This window comes from Chelmon rostratus, chromosome 10, assembly GCF_017976325.1.
Source record: "Chelmon rostratus isolate fCheRos1 chromosome 10, fCheRos1.pri, whole genome shotgun sequence".
NCBI classification, from domain to species: Eukaryota; Metazoa; Chordata; class Actinopteri; order Chaetodontiformes; family Chaetodontidae; genus Chelmon; species Chelmon rostratus.
This window is the reverse complement of record NC_055667.1, coordinates 22,383,266-22,399,771: the sequence shown is the minus strand read 5'-3', so window position 1 is coordinate 22,399,771 and position 16,506 is coordinate 22,383,266. Positions and strand designations below refer to the sequence as shown.

General features: G+C 40.0%; 3 protein-coding genes across 3 annotated transcripts; 1 reads left to right on the top strand and 2 right to left on the bottom strand.

The window, feature by feature from the left end:
• Positions 1-161: 161 nt before the first annotated feature.
• timm17b (translocase of inner mitochondrial membrane 17 homolog B (yeast)) lies at positions 162-5,102 on the bottom strand. The gene is made up of 6 exons (XM_041945595.1): positions 5,060-5,102; positions 3,975-4,074; positions 3,825-3,888; positions 3,488-3,616; positions 3,271-3,381; positions 162-2,227 (listed from the first exon to the last, which is right to left on the bottom strand). Exons 1-6 carry the CDS (start codon positions 5,083-5,085, stop codon positions 2,139-2,141), a joined length of 519 nt encoding a protein of 172 aa, XP_041801529.1. The 5' UTR covers positions 5,086-5,102; the 3' UTR covers positions 162-2,138.
• An 8-nt stretch (positions 5,103-5,110) lies between these two features.
• Positions 5,111-8,652, top strand: pqbp1 (polyglutamine binding protein 1). Its single transcript, XM_041945594.1, has 7 exons — positions 5,111-5,202; positions 6,018-6,085; positions 6,195-6,306; positions 6,532-6,632; positions 6,857-7,039; positions 7,119-7,176; positions 7,779-8,652. Exons 2-7 carry the CDS (start codon positions 6,019-6,021, stop codon positions 7,927-7,929), a joined length of 672 nt encoding a protein of 223 aa, XP_041801528.1. The 5' UTR covers positions 5,111-5,202; position 6,018; the 3' UTR covers positions 7,930-8,652.
• Positions 6,876-16,159, bottom strand: gpkow (G patch domain and KOW motifs). The gene is made up of 11 exons (XM_041945593.1): positions 15,966-16,159; positions 15,555-15,724; positions 15,294-15,439; positions 13,869-13,975; positions 12,345-12,549; positions 12,058-12,190; positions 11,316-11,484; positions 11,036-11,156; positions 10,784-10,853; positions 8,612-8,697; positions 6,876-8,527 (listed from the first exon to the last, which is right to left on the bottom strand). Exons 1-11 carry the CDS (start codon positions 16,157-16,159, stop codon positions 8,399-8,401), a joined length of 1,530 nt encoding a protein of 509 aa, XP_041801527.1. The 3' UTR covers positions 6,876-8,398.
• Positions 16,160-16,506: the final 347 nt, after the last annotated feature.

Genomic DNA, 16,506 nt, shown 5'->3' with positions numbered 1-16,506 from the left:
AGGCGGCAGGGGGCGCACTTCCACTGTAAATAGAAAGAGGCGCAGTCATGTTTGTAATGTCACCGGTTATTATTTTACATCTACGCATGCTAAAGCGAGTGGAAAACGTGGAAAAATAACACTAGCCTTGAATTACATTTTATGTCTTTATTGTTCTTTTCAACAGTTGCAACATAAATATAATAAATAATAAATACATTCAGACAATACATAAAATAAACACTCTTTCTATACATCGTTTGAGAGCTAAACACAGGATCATACTGCATCATCTCTTTGCTGTGTGCAGGTGCATTTTAATAGAAACACAGAGATGGAGCTTAAAAAGTGCTTGGTCGCTTGATGGATAATGCAGTGATCCAAGTGACAAAGTGTGCATGAAAACTGGCTAACGGAGCTGAAAAATTCAAGCCATAATTTCTAGAAACTCATCCATATTTTGCAATATTGCAGAAAAGACGTGATTTGTGCTCATCCCTCTAATATGTAACATTATAACAAAGATTCAAAATTACACAAGCAGGTGAGGCAAGATCTTATTAAGAGATACTGCAAACAAAGGAAGGAATGAGGTTTGGTTGAGCGTGGATCCATCCTAAGCACACACACATTAAATCATCCACAGTTCTTTGCATTGATTGCTGACATATAATGACACATTTAGAAATATACTCTCAGACTACCCACTTTCAATATTAAAAAAACCTAGCTGTGCAAACACGATGTTGTGATGTAACAGACATCTAATTTTTCTCATTATTTGACCTTGAAGCCATTAAAACACTGGCTTCACTGTTTACTAAATCTGTGCACACAAGTATAAAATCTTTGGAAGCTGTAAATATAATATTTAAATAGTTTGATGATTTGGGAAACATTCGCTTTTCTTGCCAAGAGTCACATGGGAAGATAGATGCAAACTCCACTGGTTGCTTGGCAACCTCACAGCGATGACAAGACTCCCAGCAAGTCACTGCGCCCAGCCCAGAAATAGCCAGGCACGTAACCCCCCATAAAACGACAACTTATATTTTTACACTTCATTTTTTATACATATGAAACAAATGAGCTATATAAGATTCATTACCTTTGGACAGAGCCAGGCTAGCTGTTTCCCCTTTTTTCAAGTCTTTATGCTAAGATGCTAGCTCCTGCTACATATTTACCATCCAGACACAAGAGTGCCATTGATATTCTCATCTAACTCTTGGCAAGAAATAGCAAATAAGCGCAGTTCCACAAAATGTCACGCTACTCTTTTAAAATACTGAATACTGCAGAATAATTAAATTGACTTCAAATATCAATGTTGTTTGCATATTTAACCCAAAAAGGTCACAGTGAGTAACCATTAATGCAGAAAATGTTGCACGAGATGCTGGAGGTGCAAACATTAGATTTGTCGGAAGGATCCTTCACATACAAACATTCACTAATAAACAACTAAAACTCGCATTAATTGAGCCCTGAGGCAATCTCAGAACCCATCGGCTATTTTCTGAAAACGATTTAGCCTCTGGGGGCAACGGCCAGTGATTCATGGCTTCTGGGGTAGCCAGCAGATATCCAGCTAATGGACAGCCAGGCCCAGACTTCTTCTTCCTGGTCACCGTTTACAGTCCAATTAGCAACTTGACTTTCAAACTTGACAACAACTCCACACTTTGGCTAACATTTGTAAACATGGTTAGGGTTAGTTCATAAATAAATAAATAAATAAATAAATAAAAAGCTAAATTATCATCAGAGAATAGCTGATGGGTTATGAGATTGCATTTCTTTGAATGTGTTCCACCTCTTTTGCATCCACACGGACTGTTTGCCTGCATGCAACCAAGGTCTGCTCAAAGGTGATTGGTCAACACTAAATAAACAACAAACAGACTACAAATGGAAACCAGAATGCTTCCGATACCCAAATCATGTCCTTTGCCTACAGATTCTGCATTCAGATGCAGATACCTGTCTATAGAGATTACCCCTGAGATATCAGCAAACAGCTCAACTACTTGACACCAGTTTAAGGACCAGTATCTCCGCCTCCTGGTCATCCTGATACCTGCAGTAATGTCTGGTGTCCCCTCTGCTCTCTGGTCTGACTCACTGTGTCCACCGCTGGCCTCAGTCCTGTTTGCTCTCTACTGAAACTGCCCCTTTGCCCCTTGCTGCTGCTGCTGAGCCCCATCCTTTGGGGGTAACTGACTGGGGTCATCTGCAAAGGGAATAGCTGAGGAAAACAAGGAAGACACAATAAAGTTAATTTCAGGCTCTTGTGGCAGTATGAAGTTAGAATGTGTGTTTCTCTTAGATGCACTTAACCTAACCATTTTTTTAGTCCACTTACACTGTTCAATTATTCTTTTTGCTGTGCCCACGTTCCCCCACCCTCATCCACTGAACAAGTCAACATGTCTGCTGTGAAAAACGTCTATGGCTTTCCGCAAGTCGGAGCTCGGAGTTTGTTGTTGTTGTTGTTGTACAGTAACCACAGATAACAGAAGGGGAGGAAAATGCCGACTAAAATTGTCAGCCAATGGCAGGCATAAACCAACAGCAAAACAACAGAAAAGCAACACAAAACAACTAATTGATCTCTATGTGTAAAGAGGCTTTTCTCACAGTACTGTAGACTAGTACAGTGGGCTGCCATTTGCAAACTGTGACCATTCACGAATGGTTATTATTTCTATAAGTAGGTTATTAACAATAATGCAGTGAAAACACTTCTGTTTGGAAGGTTCTGGAGGGTTGCAGGGAGGCTGGAGCCGTTACATTGTACAAATACTCATTCAGGGACTCAACGATTTTCCTTTGTTCATTTAAACTGGCAACAATGGGTTTTTTTGGGCACTTGGGTGTAACTTAGCACAAAACTGACACACTATCACCTTTTAACTTTAGATGGGAAACTTGTTGGCAAACAATTGCCTATTTACACATCCATCAGACACGGAGCAACATTAGCATTAATTGGCATTCATTTGGAGTTAGGTAGTGTACAGTTGGTTTTTACAGCTTTTGTGCTGAAACCGATGCTCTTACAGAGGTAAGAGTTAAACAAAACAGTTAAGTTACTGATGCGAAAACAAAAAAATTGAGATTACAAAGATGTTTAAACACTGAGGGGAACTGCAGAGGTGATAATTCTCTTTGGTTTCATCACTAAGAGTGACAACTTCCACATACAATCATGTGGTCCTTTGTTAATTCAAATATATTGATAATAGCTGCTTAAAATATTATTTGCAAAACTCAATCTGCTTCACTTACGGTTCTGAAACTGCTGCGCTGTATATCTGGTTAGGAGGATCCCAAAACCCTCAATGAGAGCCAGCAAAATTCCCCCCATCATGGCAGAGCCCATCATTGTTAACGGCCCACCTGCAGAAAGATACAAAATTCATTCATTCATAATAATGAATTTGATGTGGTCAGTGACACAGGAAGCTGGTGTCGAATTGATTTTGGTATATGAGCATCCTCTTACTGCGTGCTGCTAGGATAGCCCCAGTCAGTGCACCACTTGTTATGGAGTTCCAAGGATCCTCTTTCCCTCTCAGGCGAACTAAACTACAGTCGATTGTAGAGAAGAGCCCTCCCCATACAGCAAAGCTGCCTGCAAAACCACCACACAAAAAGCTAAAGAAGTGAGTGTTTGACTGCTTTAATGTATAATCCTACCAAAATACAACAAACCCTTTTGCAGGTAAATCATTTAATAGACACAATAACTGGCGTGACTTAACTTTAATATGTAACATAAGAATATTCCAAGAGCTACAGTAAAAGAAACAACTCATGGCTACAAAGGACGACCTTCTCACCTCCAATCTGTGGCGCTCTTATTCTCACAGCGTTCGCACTACCTCTCAGTCTGTGTCCGACTCCCTGAAACATTAGAGCACTGTTGAATTCTGCCTTTAAAAAACTGGCGAGCGGAAGTCACTATCATTACCATTACGTGTAAAACTCACCGCGGGGGCATTACGAAAGCCCTTGATCGCCTGGAACAACCCTCCTCCAATTGCACCCATGGTGAAAGCACCTCCGCAGTCATCCACTATCCTCCAGGGACTGCAGGAATGCATGAAGAAGAGACAGGAAGAAAGTGCAAATATATGAATGGAATGACAAAAAAAATGAGACATGTTAAGGCTTGGTAATGTAAGATGTGCATTTTCAGCACTCTAAAGGCAGACTTGCAAGGACACTCTCTACAATGAGTTATGCCTGGACCACAAAGCCTTTCATTACACTTTATAGGGTGGAGAAAACTGGCACCAAGACAGAATTCACACAGAGCAATTGCAATGATTTTGGATTGTCAGAATCTGGTTGATTCATTGTCAGTGAATTAGTGACGAAACTTTTAACATTTATTTGTCCCTGTCATACCGATCATATCATATACTGATGTGGCACCATCTTATGCTAAAGAAATAGTTGTTGATTATTAATTAACTAGTCACTCAACAGAACAATAATCCGTAATTGTGCATTAATTCATCAACTGCTTAAACCATTTATAAAGCAAAATATCAAATGGGTATTTTTTCACATTGTTTGTCTAATTTATACAAAAGAGGAAACAAATGAATTACATAAAATAATGGACTCATTTAACCATGAAAATACTTTAGACAGACTATGTAAAGTACTGTAACGGTAGTCTGTCTACCTGCGGGTCAGTGATGGCTTGGTCACATTCACACATTTAAACTGAGACGTATAGCTTAGTTTAACATTTGAATTTTATTTTTAAGTTTTATTCTTTTTATAATATCTTCAGCTGTCACTTAATAACACTGGCATATTTAGCTGATATAAAAGGTTGCTGTGACTTCGGCTAGTAAACGTTATGTTATCTGTGGGTTCATACTTAACCACAGCTTTATCTCTTAATATCCCTGACCCTTCACTAAGCTAGCCGGCTAACCCACTGAGCCTCTCCGTTCACTCTCACAACAACTTGAATATGACATTACGAAGACAAAAATATGGCCAGGGTTAACATTTTTTAATAAATAACGAAAGGGGATCGTTTAAAAACTAATCTTACCAAGGTTCACGGGCATACTCCTCCATGTTTGTTGTCGTCAAGCGACCAGTGAAACGTCATCATTGTGCGCGCCGTGTGCTGTTTTGGGAAGTCGCGCCGTTCAATCACCTCGAAGATCGAAGAGGCGATTTTTAATAAAACAGGTAATCTCGAATTGACTTTTATTCATTCAGATTTATAGGAAATTGTGTGTTTTTCCAGTATTAGTGTGATTTAGGTGTATTTACTAAGCATATAGGTGTATCTGTTGCTTTAGTCGTCGCCACGGGGCTAACTTATCGAGGAGGCGATGCTATTGTTTTGTTTAATTAAACGTTTCATCGCACGAGTTATGTTGAGTTATGCGAATATATTTTATCTTATCGGCTTGTGTTTGAAATTGAGAAGCTAAAGCAGCGTAGCAACACACACAAGCTAACGTTTCACCGTGCGCCACAGGCATCCAGAGCTCCGATGACCAAACGCTAGTCCGTGAGACAACGTTTCTTAAATGGCAGCAGTGGAGTCTCCTCAGCCAGCCAGTCTTTGAACCTGATTCAGGGACCTTTCCTTACATTTCGGGATAACTTTGACGGGAGTCACAGCAATGTGGCTGTTGGACAGCACAGGCTTTGTTGCATTCATGTCTAGCAGTCCTGCTGCTTTGTTACTGAGTGTAGAGGCACATTGCATTGACTGTGGGAAATGAGAGTTATCTTAATGTTGCAAAGTTTGAGTTAGTGGATCGGAAGCTTTTCACGTTTAAGACCACCATAGTGTTGACTTTCTTTTTAAATTCACTGTTGTGTTAAAAGTTTATAAACCAACCAGCGTAATGTATATTTTTTGTATCACATTTGAATGATTGGGGTAGGAGGGAGGGTTTTATCTGTGTATCTCTGCTTCCAGCTGCTGAAGTCAGTGGATGAAGGTTTGTGGTCCTGGTTGCATGAGTTAACCCCCCGTCTCTCTGTTGCAGGATGCCTCTACCCGCGGCACTGCTGGCCCGCTTGGCCAAGAGGGGGATTGTTAAACCGTCAGAGCAAGGTAGTAGAAAACATTTTACACAAAACCCTGGAGCATTCAGACACATTTCTTGATGTTTCAATCATTTTCCTTGTGTCATGTACCAACGTTTCTCCTCCAAATCATCCAGAGGTAGATGAGGAGATTATTGCTGAGGATTACGATGACAACAACGTAGATTACGAAGCCACCAGACTGGAGAATCTACCACCAAACTGGTACAAAGTTTTCGACTCTGCTTGGTACGTATACTTGATTTCTACAATAATGAATGACATGGTTACTCATGATTATTTTGTCATGTCTTATTCAATATTTACCACTTTCTGCTGTATGTGTCGTTTTACTTGTGTGGTTGTATTGTGTATGTTAAAGGACCACACTGGAAATGAGTTACATTACCTTGTTATGTTTTAATCTTTCATGATTGTACTACTATTTAATTTTGTTTTTCCTTCAACCCACAGTGGTCTTCCCTATTACTGGAATGTGGAGACAGATTTGGTGGCCTGGCTGTCTCCAAATGACCCAACTGCAGTGGTAACAAAACCTGCCAAGAAAATTAGAGGTATGGCATTATAGAACCTCCATTACTACATTTTGATGATACAGTTATGAGCATTGCCATCACATCTCCATGGACATCTGTTATCATATATATTCATGTATGACTCACCAGTCATTGCAGGTCTGATCATCATTTGGCACATAATCTCAGAACACAGTTTTTGCAGAAGTCTGGCAACGGTTCATTTTGTGACCATGTGCTTTTATTTTCTTTTCATTTTTCAGTTGAAGGAGGAGATGAGAGAATTGAGAGGCAGTTTGAGAAGCCAGACAGAGAGCGAGAGCGGGAAAGAGACAAAGATCGGGAACGGGAACGGGAAAGAGACAGAGACAGGGATGATGGGAGGGACAGAGACAGACGAAAGCAGCGGAGAGATGACATAGCACCGTACAATAAGAACAAAAGAGGTAATGTTTACATCTGTATCATACGATACAATACATGCTTTTCCCATGGATGTATGTTACATTTTTATTTTCCTTTCAGGGAGAAAAGATGATGAGATGGACCCCATGGATCCAAGTGCTTATTCTGATGCCCCAAGGTACAATATTTATAATCATGATCATCAACAAGCCCTTGTCCTTTCTTTAAGAGTGCTCCAGAAATGTAGTATCACACGTCCATAAAGTTGGGAGACTTGTAAGAGATGGACTAAAAACAAGCCCAGAGCAAAATCAAAGCATTACAGCAGGGACAAAGCAGGAGGCGGAATGGCTGCCCGCTTTCTTTCATTGACCATGTTAATTAATTTGGATGTTCAGAGCGACCTGCAGTGACAGTATAGCCGTTGGTTCTATTTTCTCCTGGCAAGAAAACACACTGATACTCTATTATAGAAGATATAAGTGAAATATGAATGCCAACCCTTTTTTCTTCCACTGGACTCCTGACACCAGTATTTGTCAGAATACTGGTGTCATGCAACCCTCCCTGCCTGGTGAACAACCACCTAATTTAAACTCCACAACTCTTGTAATGCAGGTTTTCTGTAATAAATAAGTAGACCCTAAGACCAGGTTGAGATAACCCTGATGACATCATCAGGGTTGTTTTTTCAGACTTGACTTGTCTGGAGTGTCCCTTTCAGGTATTAGCTGAATGCATAAAGCCAAACTATTAAAACAAACGTATGTATCTTTACAGGGGCACATGGTCAAGCGGTTTGCCCAAGCGTAATGAAGCAAAGACGGGTGCGGACACCACAGCAGCGGGGCCTCTGTTCCAGCAGCGGCCGTACCCCAGTCCTGGAGCCGTGCTTCGGGCTAACGCAGCAAACCAAATACCCAAAGAGTAAACCGATCTCCGGGGAACCAGCAAAGACACAGCTGCGTAGTTTGTCTTCCCATTGCTCGCATCTTAACATCTGCCGGTACAGCCTGACATCGCTTTAAGTTTTCCGTTCATTCTGAAATGTGTATACTTGTCAGAAATTTGAGCGCTGGGCTTTTACACCATCAGTGCATTCAGACTCCATCAAACGTGTAGAGCAGTTGTAAATATGTTTTTATATGACCTAAAGATTGACGTTCTTGTTGTTACTCGGGCCTTTAGTGGACATCATTTGCTAATAAATGTAGAATTTACTGTGAAAATGACTCAACTTTTCTTTATGGCATGGTGGTAGACCTTATAACAACATCCGTACATATAAAATTCTTGACAATGTTTTATTACAAAATGCTTTCAAATCTTAAGACATCCATTATTTTTGAGTATTAAAAAAAACAACATTTAAGTTGGGATGGTATCTGGATAGATGTGGATCAGTGGTCTACTGCTCCCAGATAGTGACAAATACAGTCATAGTCCAGTGTGAACACTTTCTCCTCATGTCGGTCGAGCTGGACCATCGCTCTGCACTTGTTCTTGTCCCGCTGGAGAATACGGCCGACCTGAAGAAACAAATGTAAATACTGCGATTAGCAACAGTAAAAACCAGCACACACAACCTGCAGGAAAGATGATCCTTTGCTCACCTGTCCTCTCTGCTCACCCAGAACGACCATTATAGAATCATATTCACTTTTGGGAACAATGGTTTCCAGCATGTCCTGCTTCACATCTGCCACAGGAAGAAGAGATGGTTGTTCAAGAATTAAACTGAGTTATCCCCATAAAAAGAGTGACATCACCTTATTGAGATACATAACATAAGGCTAGCCAGTTAACCTATAATTTCATAGCAAAGTAGAGACATATATGTATTATTTAAAAATACATAGTACATAATCCCCAATCAATGAGAACTGTTCACGTACAATTTTAACCAAATTTTTAAATACCACTGTTTTTCAGAGGGTTCACTGAATATCAGAAAATTAAAAGGCACATTGACATTTTGCTTATGTGCTTTCTTGTCAAGAGTTAGAGGAGAAGATTGATACCACTCTCATGTCATGCTTGTCTTAAGGCTGGCAGCAAAGGGAAACAGTTAATCAGGCTTTGTTCAAAGATATAAAAATAAGTGCACCTCTAATTAACAAGTCATATATCATTTGTTTAATGTCTACAAAAACTGACAGAGCATGGCTAGCTGTTTTATTCCCTGCTGCAGGCCTTCATGCTAAGAAAAAAATAGCGGCCATCTGGCTGTAGCTCCATAATTAACAAACATAAGAGCAGAATCGATCTTCTCATCTATTCCCCAAAATATCAAACTATTCCAGGATTAGATCAGGATTAGAGTAGATTTATCTTTGTTGTCATTGCACAGAGAACAATTACTGAGACAACAAAAAGCAGTTAGCATCTAACCAGAATTGCAAAAAGCAGTAAAGTGCAAAATAATGTACATGTATAGCTACATAAATAACTGAGGAATACACACGCACGCACGCACACTGAACAATATTAACAGTATGAACAGAGTGAAATAAATGGACAAAGCAATATACAGCACGTGCCGCAGCTACATTGGGTGGATGTAAGTATGAGTAATGGTAGTAGTAGAAGTAGTATCTGTCTATTCCTCATCTACTGTAAATATACCATCTAGAAAGATTTCTCCATAGAGGCACATGTGCAACCTGATTCCAAAAAAGTGTGAACACTGTGTAAAACAAAAATAATTTGCTAATCCTTTTGGACATGTACAATTTAATAAAAAACACAACAAAGTCAATAAATTTAATGTTTGACCTAACCAACTTCACTGATCTTTGTAAATATCTGCTTATTCTGAATTTGATGCAGTGACATGTTTCAAACAAGTTGGGATAGGAGCAACAAAAGACTGTGAAAGATGTGGAACGCTCCAAAAACACCTGTTTGGAACATTCCACAGGTAAACAGGTTGATTGGTAACAGGTGATAGTATCATGATTGTGTATGAAAGGAGCATCCTGGAAAGGCTCAGTCGCTCACAAGCAACGATGGAGCGAGGTTCACCACTTTGTGAACACATGATTGGATAAAGGAAATTAATACATGGGAACACTTTGTAAAACCGCTGTAGGTAAACACTGTTTGTTTGCAAATGACAGCATTTTGTTTTTGTTTTTTTTTTTAACTTTATTGCCTTAATGCAAAAAACAGGCAATTAACATAATGAAAACAAAATTCATCTTGAGATTGGGCTTCATTTGTCATATAAAAATAACAATATAAGAAGAGCACACATTTAGTTATTTCAATACATATCTACAGTATTACAAAAATGGTACAAAAAAAAAAAAAAAAGACAAAAAACAAATTATTGGTATGGGTGTCCTAACCAAGATAGTCAATGACTGGTGCCCATCTTCGTAAAAAAGTAGGCATTTTTAACTGTAACTGAGCAGTCATAGACTCATTTTTCTTGCAATCATCAACAAAATATGCAATATGTAACATTGTTCGATAGTAAAAAGGTGGTTAGGAAATACATCAAATAAAAATATAAGTGGGTCCAAGGGGAAGTCCATTTCCAAAATCTTCTTCAGTTCTTCTAGCATTTTGTTTTTATTTACGTTTTCCACAGTGTCCCGACTTTTTTGGAATCAGGGTGGTACAACATGACACAGAGGAACCTTGGGTACCTGGCTCGTCAGAGCTACTCAGATGTATTCTAAACATTAACAGGCATGGTAACAACACATATTTTGAACATTTCACACCAGAGAGAGAGAAAACGAACACCAAGAGAGAATGAGATGGCATTAGTGACTCACCGTCTAACAGTCTTCCCTCCTCAGTTCGACACACACAGGTAGTCGGTGTCAGGACATCCTCCACACGCATCTACAAGAAAACAAGACTAACCTTAACAGCTGTGATTAAAAAAAACACAACATTTATAATCATTAAAACACTGCAGCCACAGATATAGTGCAATATTTCATAGCTTTTCTTTGAACTGTATGTTCTTGACTGGTCCTATTCCAGAACAATGCAATTACGATATCTTGTTGGTGTATTACTACCTTTGAGTTGTAGTATCTGCCCCCTTTGAAAGCTTTGTCTATAAAGCGAACTTTCAAGTCCCTCTGGAGCCAGGAGGGGGGAGCCGGTGGTCGCCGTGCCTCTTTCACTGGAGGCTTCTCTCTACAGAGGAAAGATATGTATATGTATACAGCTTCCTTAAACCAAACATTGACACACTGTTAACTATTAAGTGTATAAAATCATAACATTTAAAATAGTGTTTAGTAAGACAGATGAAAAGCAGCTCGTTCTATCTTCGTCTTTTAATGATCAATGTACCTGTCTTGACTGGATTCTCTGTGTTTCCTCTTCCTCTCATCTCTTTCTGAAGACTTGTGTTTTGCCTCATCACCATTACTTCTGTTTCTCTCCTCCCGTTTCTGTTGCTCCCTCTCCTTCTCCTTCTCCTTCTCCTTCTCCTTGTCTTTGTGGGCTTTGCTGAGGCGACCTGGTTGGTGGAAACATCCAGTTAATAAAAAGTGGCACACATAGACACTACTGTGAGTGTGTGCTATATTAAGTGGTTGTGTTTTTATTCTTAAAGGACGATCAGTGCCTCATACAACTAACCAACAATTATTTACATTTCTATTTCCAGTGTTGATGCTGATCATAGTACCAAGTTGCTTGTTTTGTCTGACCAACAGTTGAAAGCCAAGAAATATTTTATTTACTAACAGAGAAAATGGAAAATGCTAGCAAATATTAATATTCAAGAAGCAGCAACAGCTCAATTTTGGCCATTTTTGCTCAGAAAATGAGTTAATCAAATCAATTCAGCTCTGTCCTATTGTGTCCTATTGCTTTTGTCCTGTAACTGATTTACATGCAATAAAAATATGCATCATGATTGGTTTAAATGAAAAGTGGGCAAAGAGAATTTAAGCATTTGCTGACCTCTAAATGTTACTAATGTGGAGAGAAATACCATCTAATTTGGCACGCAGGAGCACAAAAATCAAAGCTCATTAGCATCCAGAAATGTTAACCTTTTCTGTTTCATTTGTCCAGAGTTACTTACTGAGGTCTTTGCTGTATTTGTCATATTCTTTGCGCCCAACGAGTTTAACAGCGTACTGGCTCACTGTCACAGTCTTGCTGCCAATAGCCAGCTTCACCATAACTCGAGCGTTGTCTGGATCGACACCTTCAATCTACAGCCCATGAATGAAAGTTATGACAAAGTTACTCAGAGAAAAAAAATACACAGAGACAAAACAGGTAGTTGTATGATACTTCTGTTCCAGGAGGTAAAGGCATGTCAGCAATGGTGAGGAGGGATGCAAACACATTTCAGATCAACTCTACCTTGCCATACAAGTCTTTATGGGCCCCAGACTCCACCAGTACACAGCCGCCTGGACCCATCACGAGTTCCTCTTCCTTCGCTCGCTCCTCGCCTGGCTTGGGGGGACGCTGATGTTTGCTGGGCTCCAGGTCCTTTATTGCTGAACGATCGGCTCCAAGACCCAAACCTTTTGGACGGAGCTGGTGTTCGATTGGCTTCACGTCTCTGTAGCAGACAGGGAACAACAACACTAAATCAATGAACGAAGAGATGGATGAAGGTGGAAACAGCCTGAGCCAAACATATTCTATTAAAAAATGAGGCAATGAAGGCTGAGTACAAATATGAGCAATCCTGCCAATTGCTTGTTGTCATGGAAATAAAATGAAAAGAAAAAGACATATTTCCTGTTTTATTATGGCTTCTATGCAATTGCAGTCTACAATATTGATTTAGTTTCAGTTTCAGATTCACTCTAATCTTCTGAACCCCACAACCCACTGGCAGGTTTAAAAGCCACGCTGTTCTTAAAAAACAAACAAACTCCCTAATCACCCAAACACCAAAACTACACCATTTATCATACCCAGAAACTGTAAAAACTGAAATTATCATTGGATTTTCAAATCTCCGATGGTCCCTGAATGAAGGATGTGCTACGAATGCTTTTGTCACGAAAAATAACCAAATCTTGATATTTTATCAAGATCACTTTCCTCTACATGTCACATTTAAAGTTTTGCCAAATATGAACTACTTGCACTCACCAGATCCTGTAAAACACATTCTGGGCTCCTCAATGCAACTGGGAAGCCTTATATAACTACACTGAGACCTACAGTCACGTGGCAACAATTGAGCAAAAAGTTGTTTTTGTTGTTTTTTTTTTTTTCCTTTTTTTTATGATTTATGGCGTTTCAACTTTGTTATACTGCACAAAATACATTTTTGAGTTCTCCTTACCTCTAGCCATGATTGTGCTGTTTCAGTAAAGGTACAGGACTTATATATTTCAGTAAAAATGAGCCCACTTTGAGAAAACTGGTTCGGGTTCATGGGGGTTAATGTGTAGCGATATGAAAACTCAGGACTAGTTAAAGTTCAATGTCCTGATCAGAATATAAATGTTAAATTCCTGATTGAATTGGAATTCAATCTAGGGCTGCAACTAACTATAATTTTAATTATAATAATTTAGCTTATTTTAATGATTAAGTGTTACAGTAGTAAACGTGAGTATAGGAAATGTCAACAGTGAAAACATGCATGGCACACATTCTGAGAGCACATGGTGACCTCTTCAAATGTCACGTTTGGTCCATCAAAAATCCAAAGGGTATTCAGGTATTGACAATGATTTAAAACCCATTTAAGTATTAAATGAATTAGGCAGTTAATCATAAATATTGCTGCCAATTTTTTTTTGCTAGTCGACTAATTGACTAATTGTTTTAGCTTGAATTCGAACACCACAGTGGTGCAGGTTTAGCACAAATTAGATTAGGAGAGAAAATGGTAAAGCAAGGGCTCACTTTGTTACTTACTGTTTAAATGTGCGCCCAATGCCTTCTGTTTTCTTCCAGCCCATGCCTTTAAGCATGGCGAGTCCATAAGCCTCCACAGGAACGCTCTCATAATCTGCCTCTGTTGACTGACAAAGAAATACAAGATTTAATCTTTTGGAAAATCAAGAGACAGGCGCACATTAAACTCTCAAATAAGATGAGAAACAGACACCACAGTCTGCATTAAAATGTGCATCAGGGTTAAATCAGGCACTTATGTAATCTTTTGAGTTCTGAAACACAAAAACTGTTGGAGCCAACTGTCAGAGAGAAGCAGTTTGTGATGCCAGTCTTAGTCAGCCTTTTTGGCTCCAGGCTGTCAGACCTAGCCCAGGCCGACTACAGTCACCAGGCAGCAGCCGCAACAGCCCTCATCGGAGCAATGGCCCGGCTCATCTCTGTCGCCACTGAAGGCTTTTCTCTGAGGGAAGCTGGGAGCCAGCTCTCACAGAGGAGACGGCATTAAAAATGAGCTGCGGGGCACAGTGAGCAAGTTTCCCCTGACTCTCATGTTCTGACAGTCACGTCTACAGTGATTGAGAGCCGAGATGGGGTGACAGTGACGAGGCGTGAGGCCTCTGATGAAAAGAAACAGAAAGAGATTTGATTGGCTGCCTGCATGTCTCTGGGGAGAATGTTGACGCCTGTCTGCCACCCGAGCGTTACTGTACCGACAAAGTCATCTGTACCCATACGCATGCGCCAAGCTGTGTGTGCACACGGGGGTGTTATTCTACTCAGTTGACCGTCAGCACTTTCACACACTCAAATTTCAATCCGAGTCAAAGTAGCCAGTCTACCAGACATTTTGTGCTGTCAGGCATTTACATATGCTCACAGAAATGCCCCTCTAGCAGTTTATATTGTGATCTTAAAATCTGATACCATTTAAAGAAATCACAATTAACTCATAGCCTGAGAGTCACTCCCTCCTCAAACTACTTTTATACTAATATTCTTGAGCAAGGCAGCAAACCCAAGCCACCAACAGTACAAAGCTGAAATAAAACCATAAATACGACTCAACAAAGTATTTACACAAATGTTCATTGTTGGAAAATAACATAGTATCAGCTAGCATTATCTAGATATCATAAAAAGCAGTGTTTTTAATATAGTACAGTAGGACAACAAATACTTCAAACTTGGAAAAGTTAAGTTAATTAATCTAAGATACCAGGACCATTATCCTTTAACCTCACATCCTCACATGCCAGGATTTCAACTGAGACAGCAAGTCATCCAATCTCATTCGCCTCTTCAAATGTCTCTCATGTTTGGGTGTCCTTTCCTCTTTCATAAGAAAGACTTGGCTGTCTTGACAGACAGCACAGGGTATGTTTTGTTGTGTACCTCTGCTTCAGGTGAGAGTTTGTCTGTCACACAATTGATGTCCACACTTACAGATTCAGGCCGTAGATCCACCCTGACGCGATCTCCATCCTCAAAGCCATCGGGCACTTTGTTTTGCATCAACAGAGGGATGTTGAGGTTCAGGTTTCTTTCTGACTGCGGGCCATTCTGCCACTGCTCAAGCTGCCTCCGGGAGTCTACACACACAGATTGGAAATATATAAAGGAGCTTTGTATGAGAGCTAATGATAACCCTCAGCCTTCCAACCAAACATAAACACACACTAAATCGTATCTTCTGAATGTACACACCTTCAATGAGTTCTTTGACAGCCTGAGAATCCACAGAGTCGCTGTCTTGGATCGCTTCTTGTGTTTTGCCTCCACTTCCCTCGCTCTGGCCCGCTCGGTCCGGTTTGTGCCAGCGGTTCTTCTGGATCAGAGGGATGATGAGCTCTTTGGGCTTCTCTGATGGTTTTGAGCTGCAGGACAAATATAAGTTAGCGAGCTAGCAGGTAGGGTCGCTTCAAAACAAGATGTACCAACGGGTACTGTACAAAATAAAGAATATACACACTTAACCCAGATAAGGTGTACACCAATTTCCATTTCCTATAAAGGCTCAATCATTACATTAATTGCTAGCTAGCGATACCAGAAAGTAAACGTAATCGCTACGATAATGCTACGATATGTTAGCTAGCGTTAGCTCATGAAGCCTACCTTTGTAATTCATTTCTGTCAATCCCGGTCAAGTAATCTCTGTCATCCTTCTTGATCAAAGCGTCGCCAGTCGAAGGTTTAAATTTACTAACTGTTTTAGAAAATCCAAACGACACTGTCGCGTTTTTTCTCTCTCCTTGGTCCCCAGAAGTAACAGACAGAGAGGTACCTCTATCTTCCCCGTGCGACGCCATTATTGTTTGTGACCGACAGGAGAAGGAGAAAGGAATTCTGGTACTCGTAGTTTGATTCTGCTCTACTCGTTTCGTTTGTCCTCGTAGTCTACTACAAATCCCATCATGCATTGGAATTAAAGGTACAACCACCCGTTTGCTCAATGGATTTCACAGATATTTAATTACGGTTTCTTCTCCTTGGCTCAACTAAATTTGATTATTTTTCGCAGGCAAGGCAGAGCTAAGCCGGTTGGTAGACAGTTTGTATATATTTACAGACAAAAGAAAATAATATGTGTGTCCTTAATAGTAGTGAAATTAAATTTTGCGCATTAAATTGTCAAAACGACAGGCCTAAATGCAAC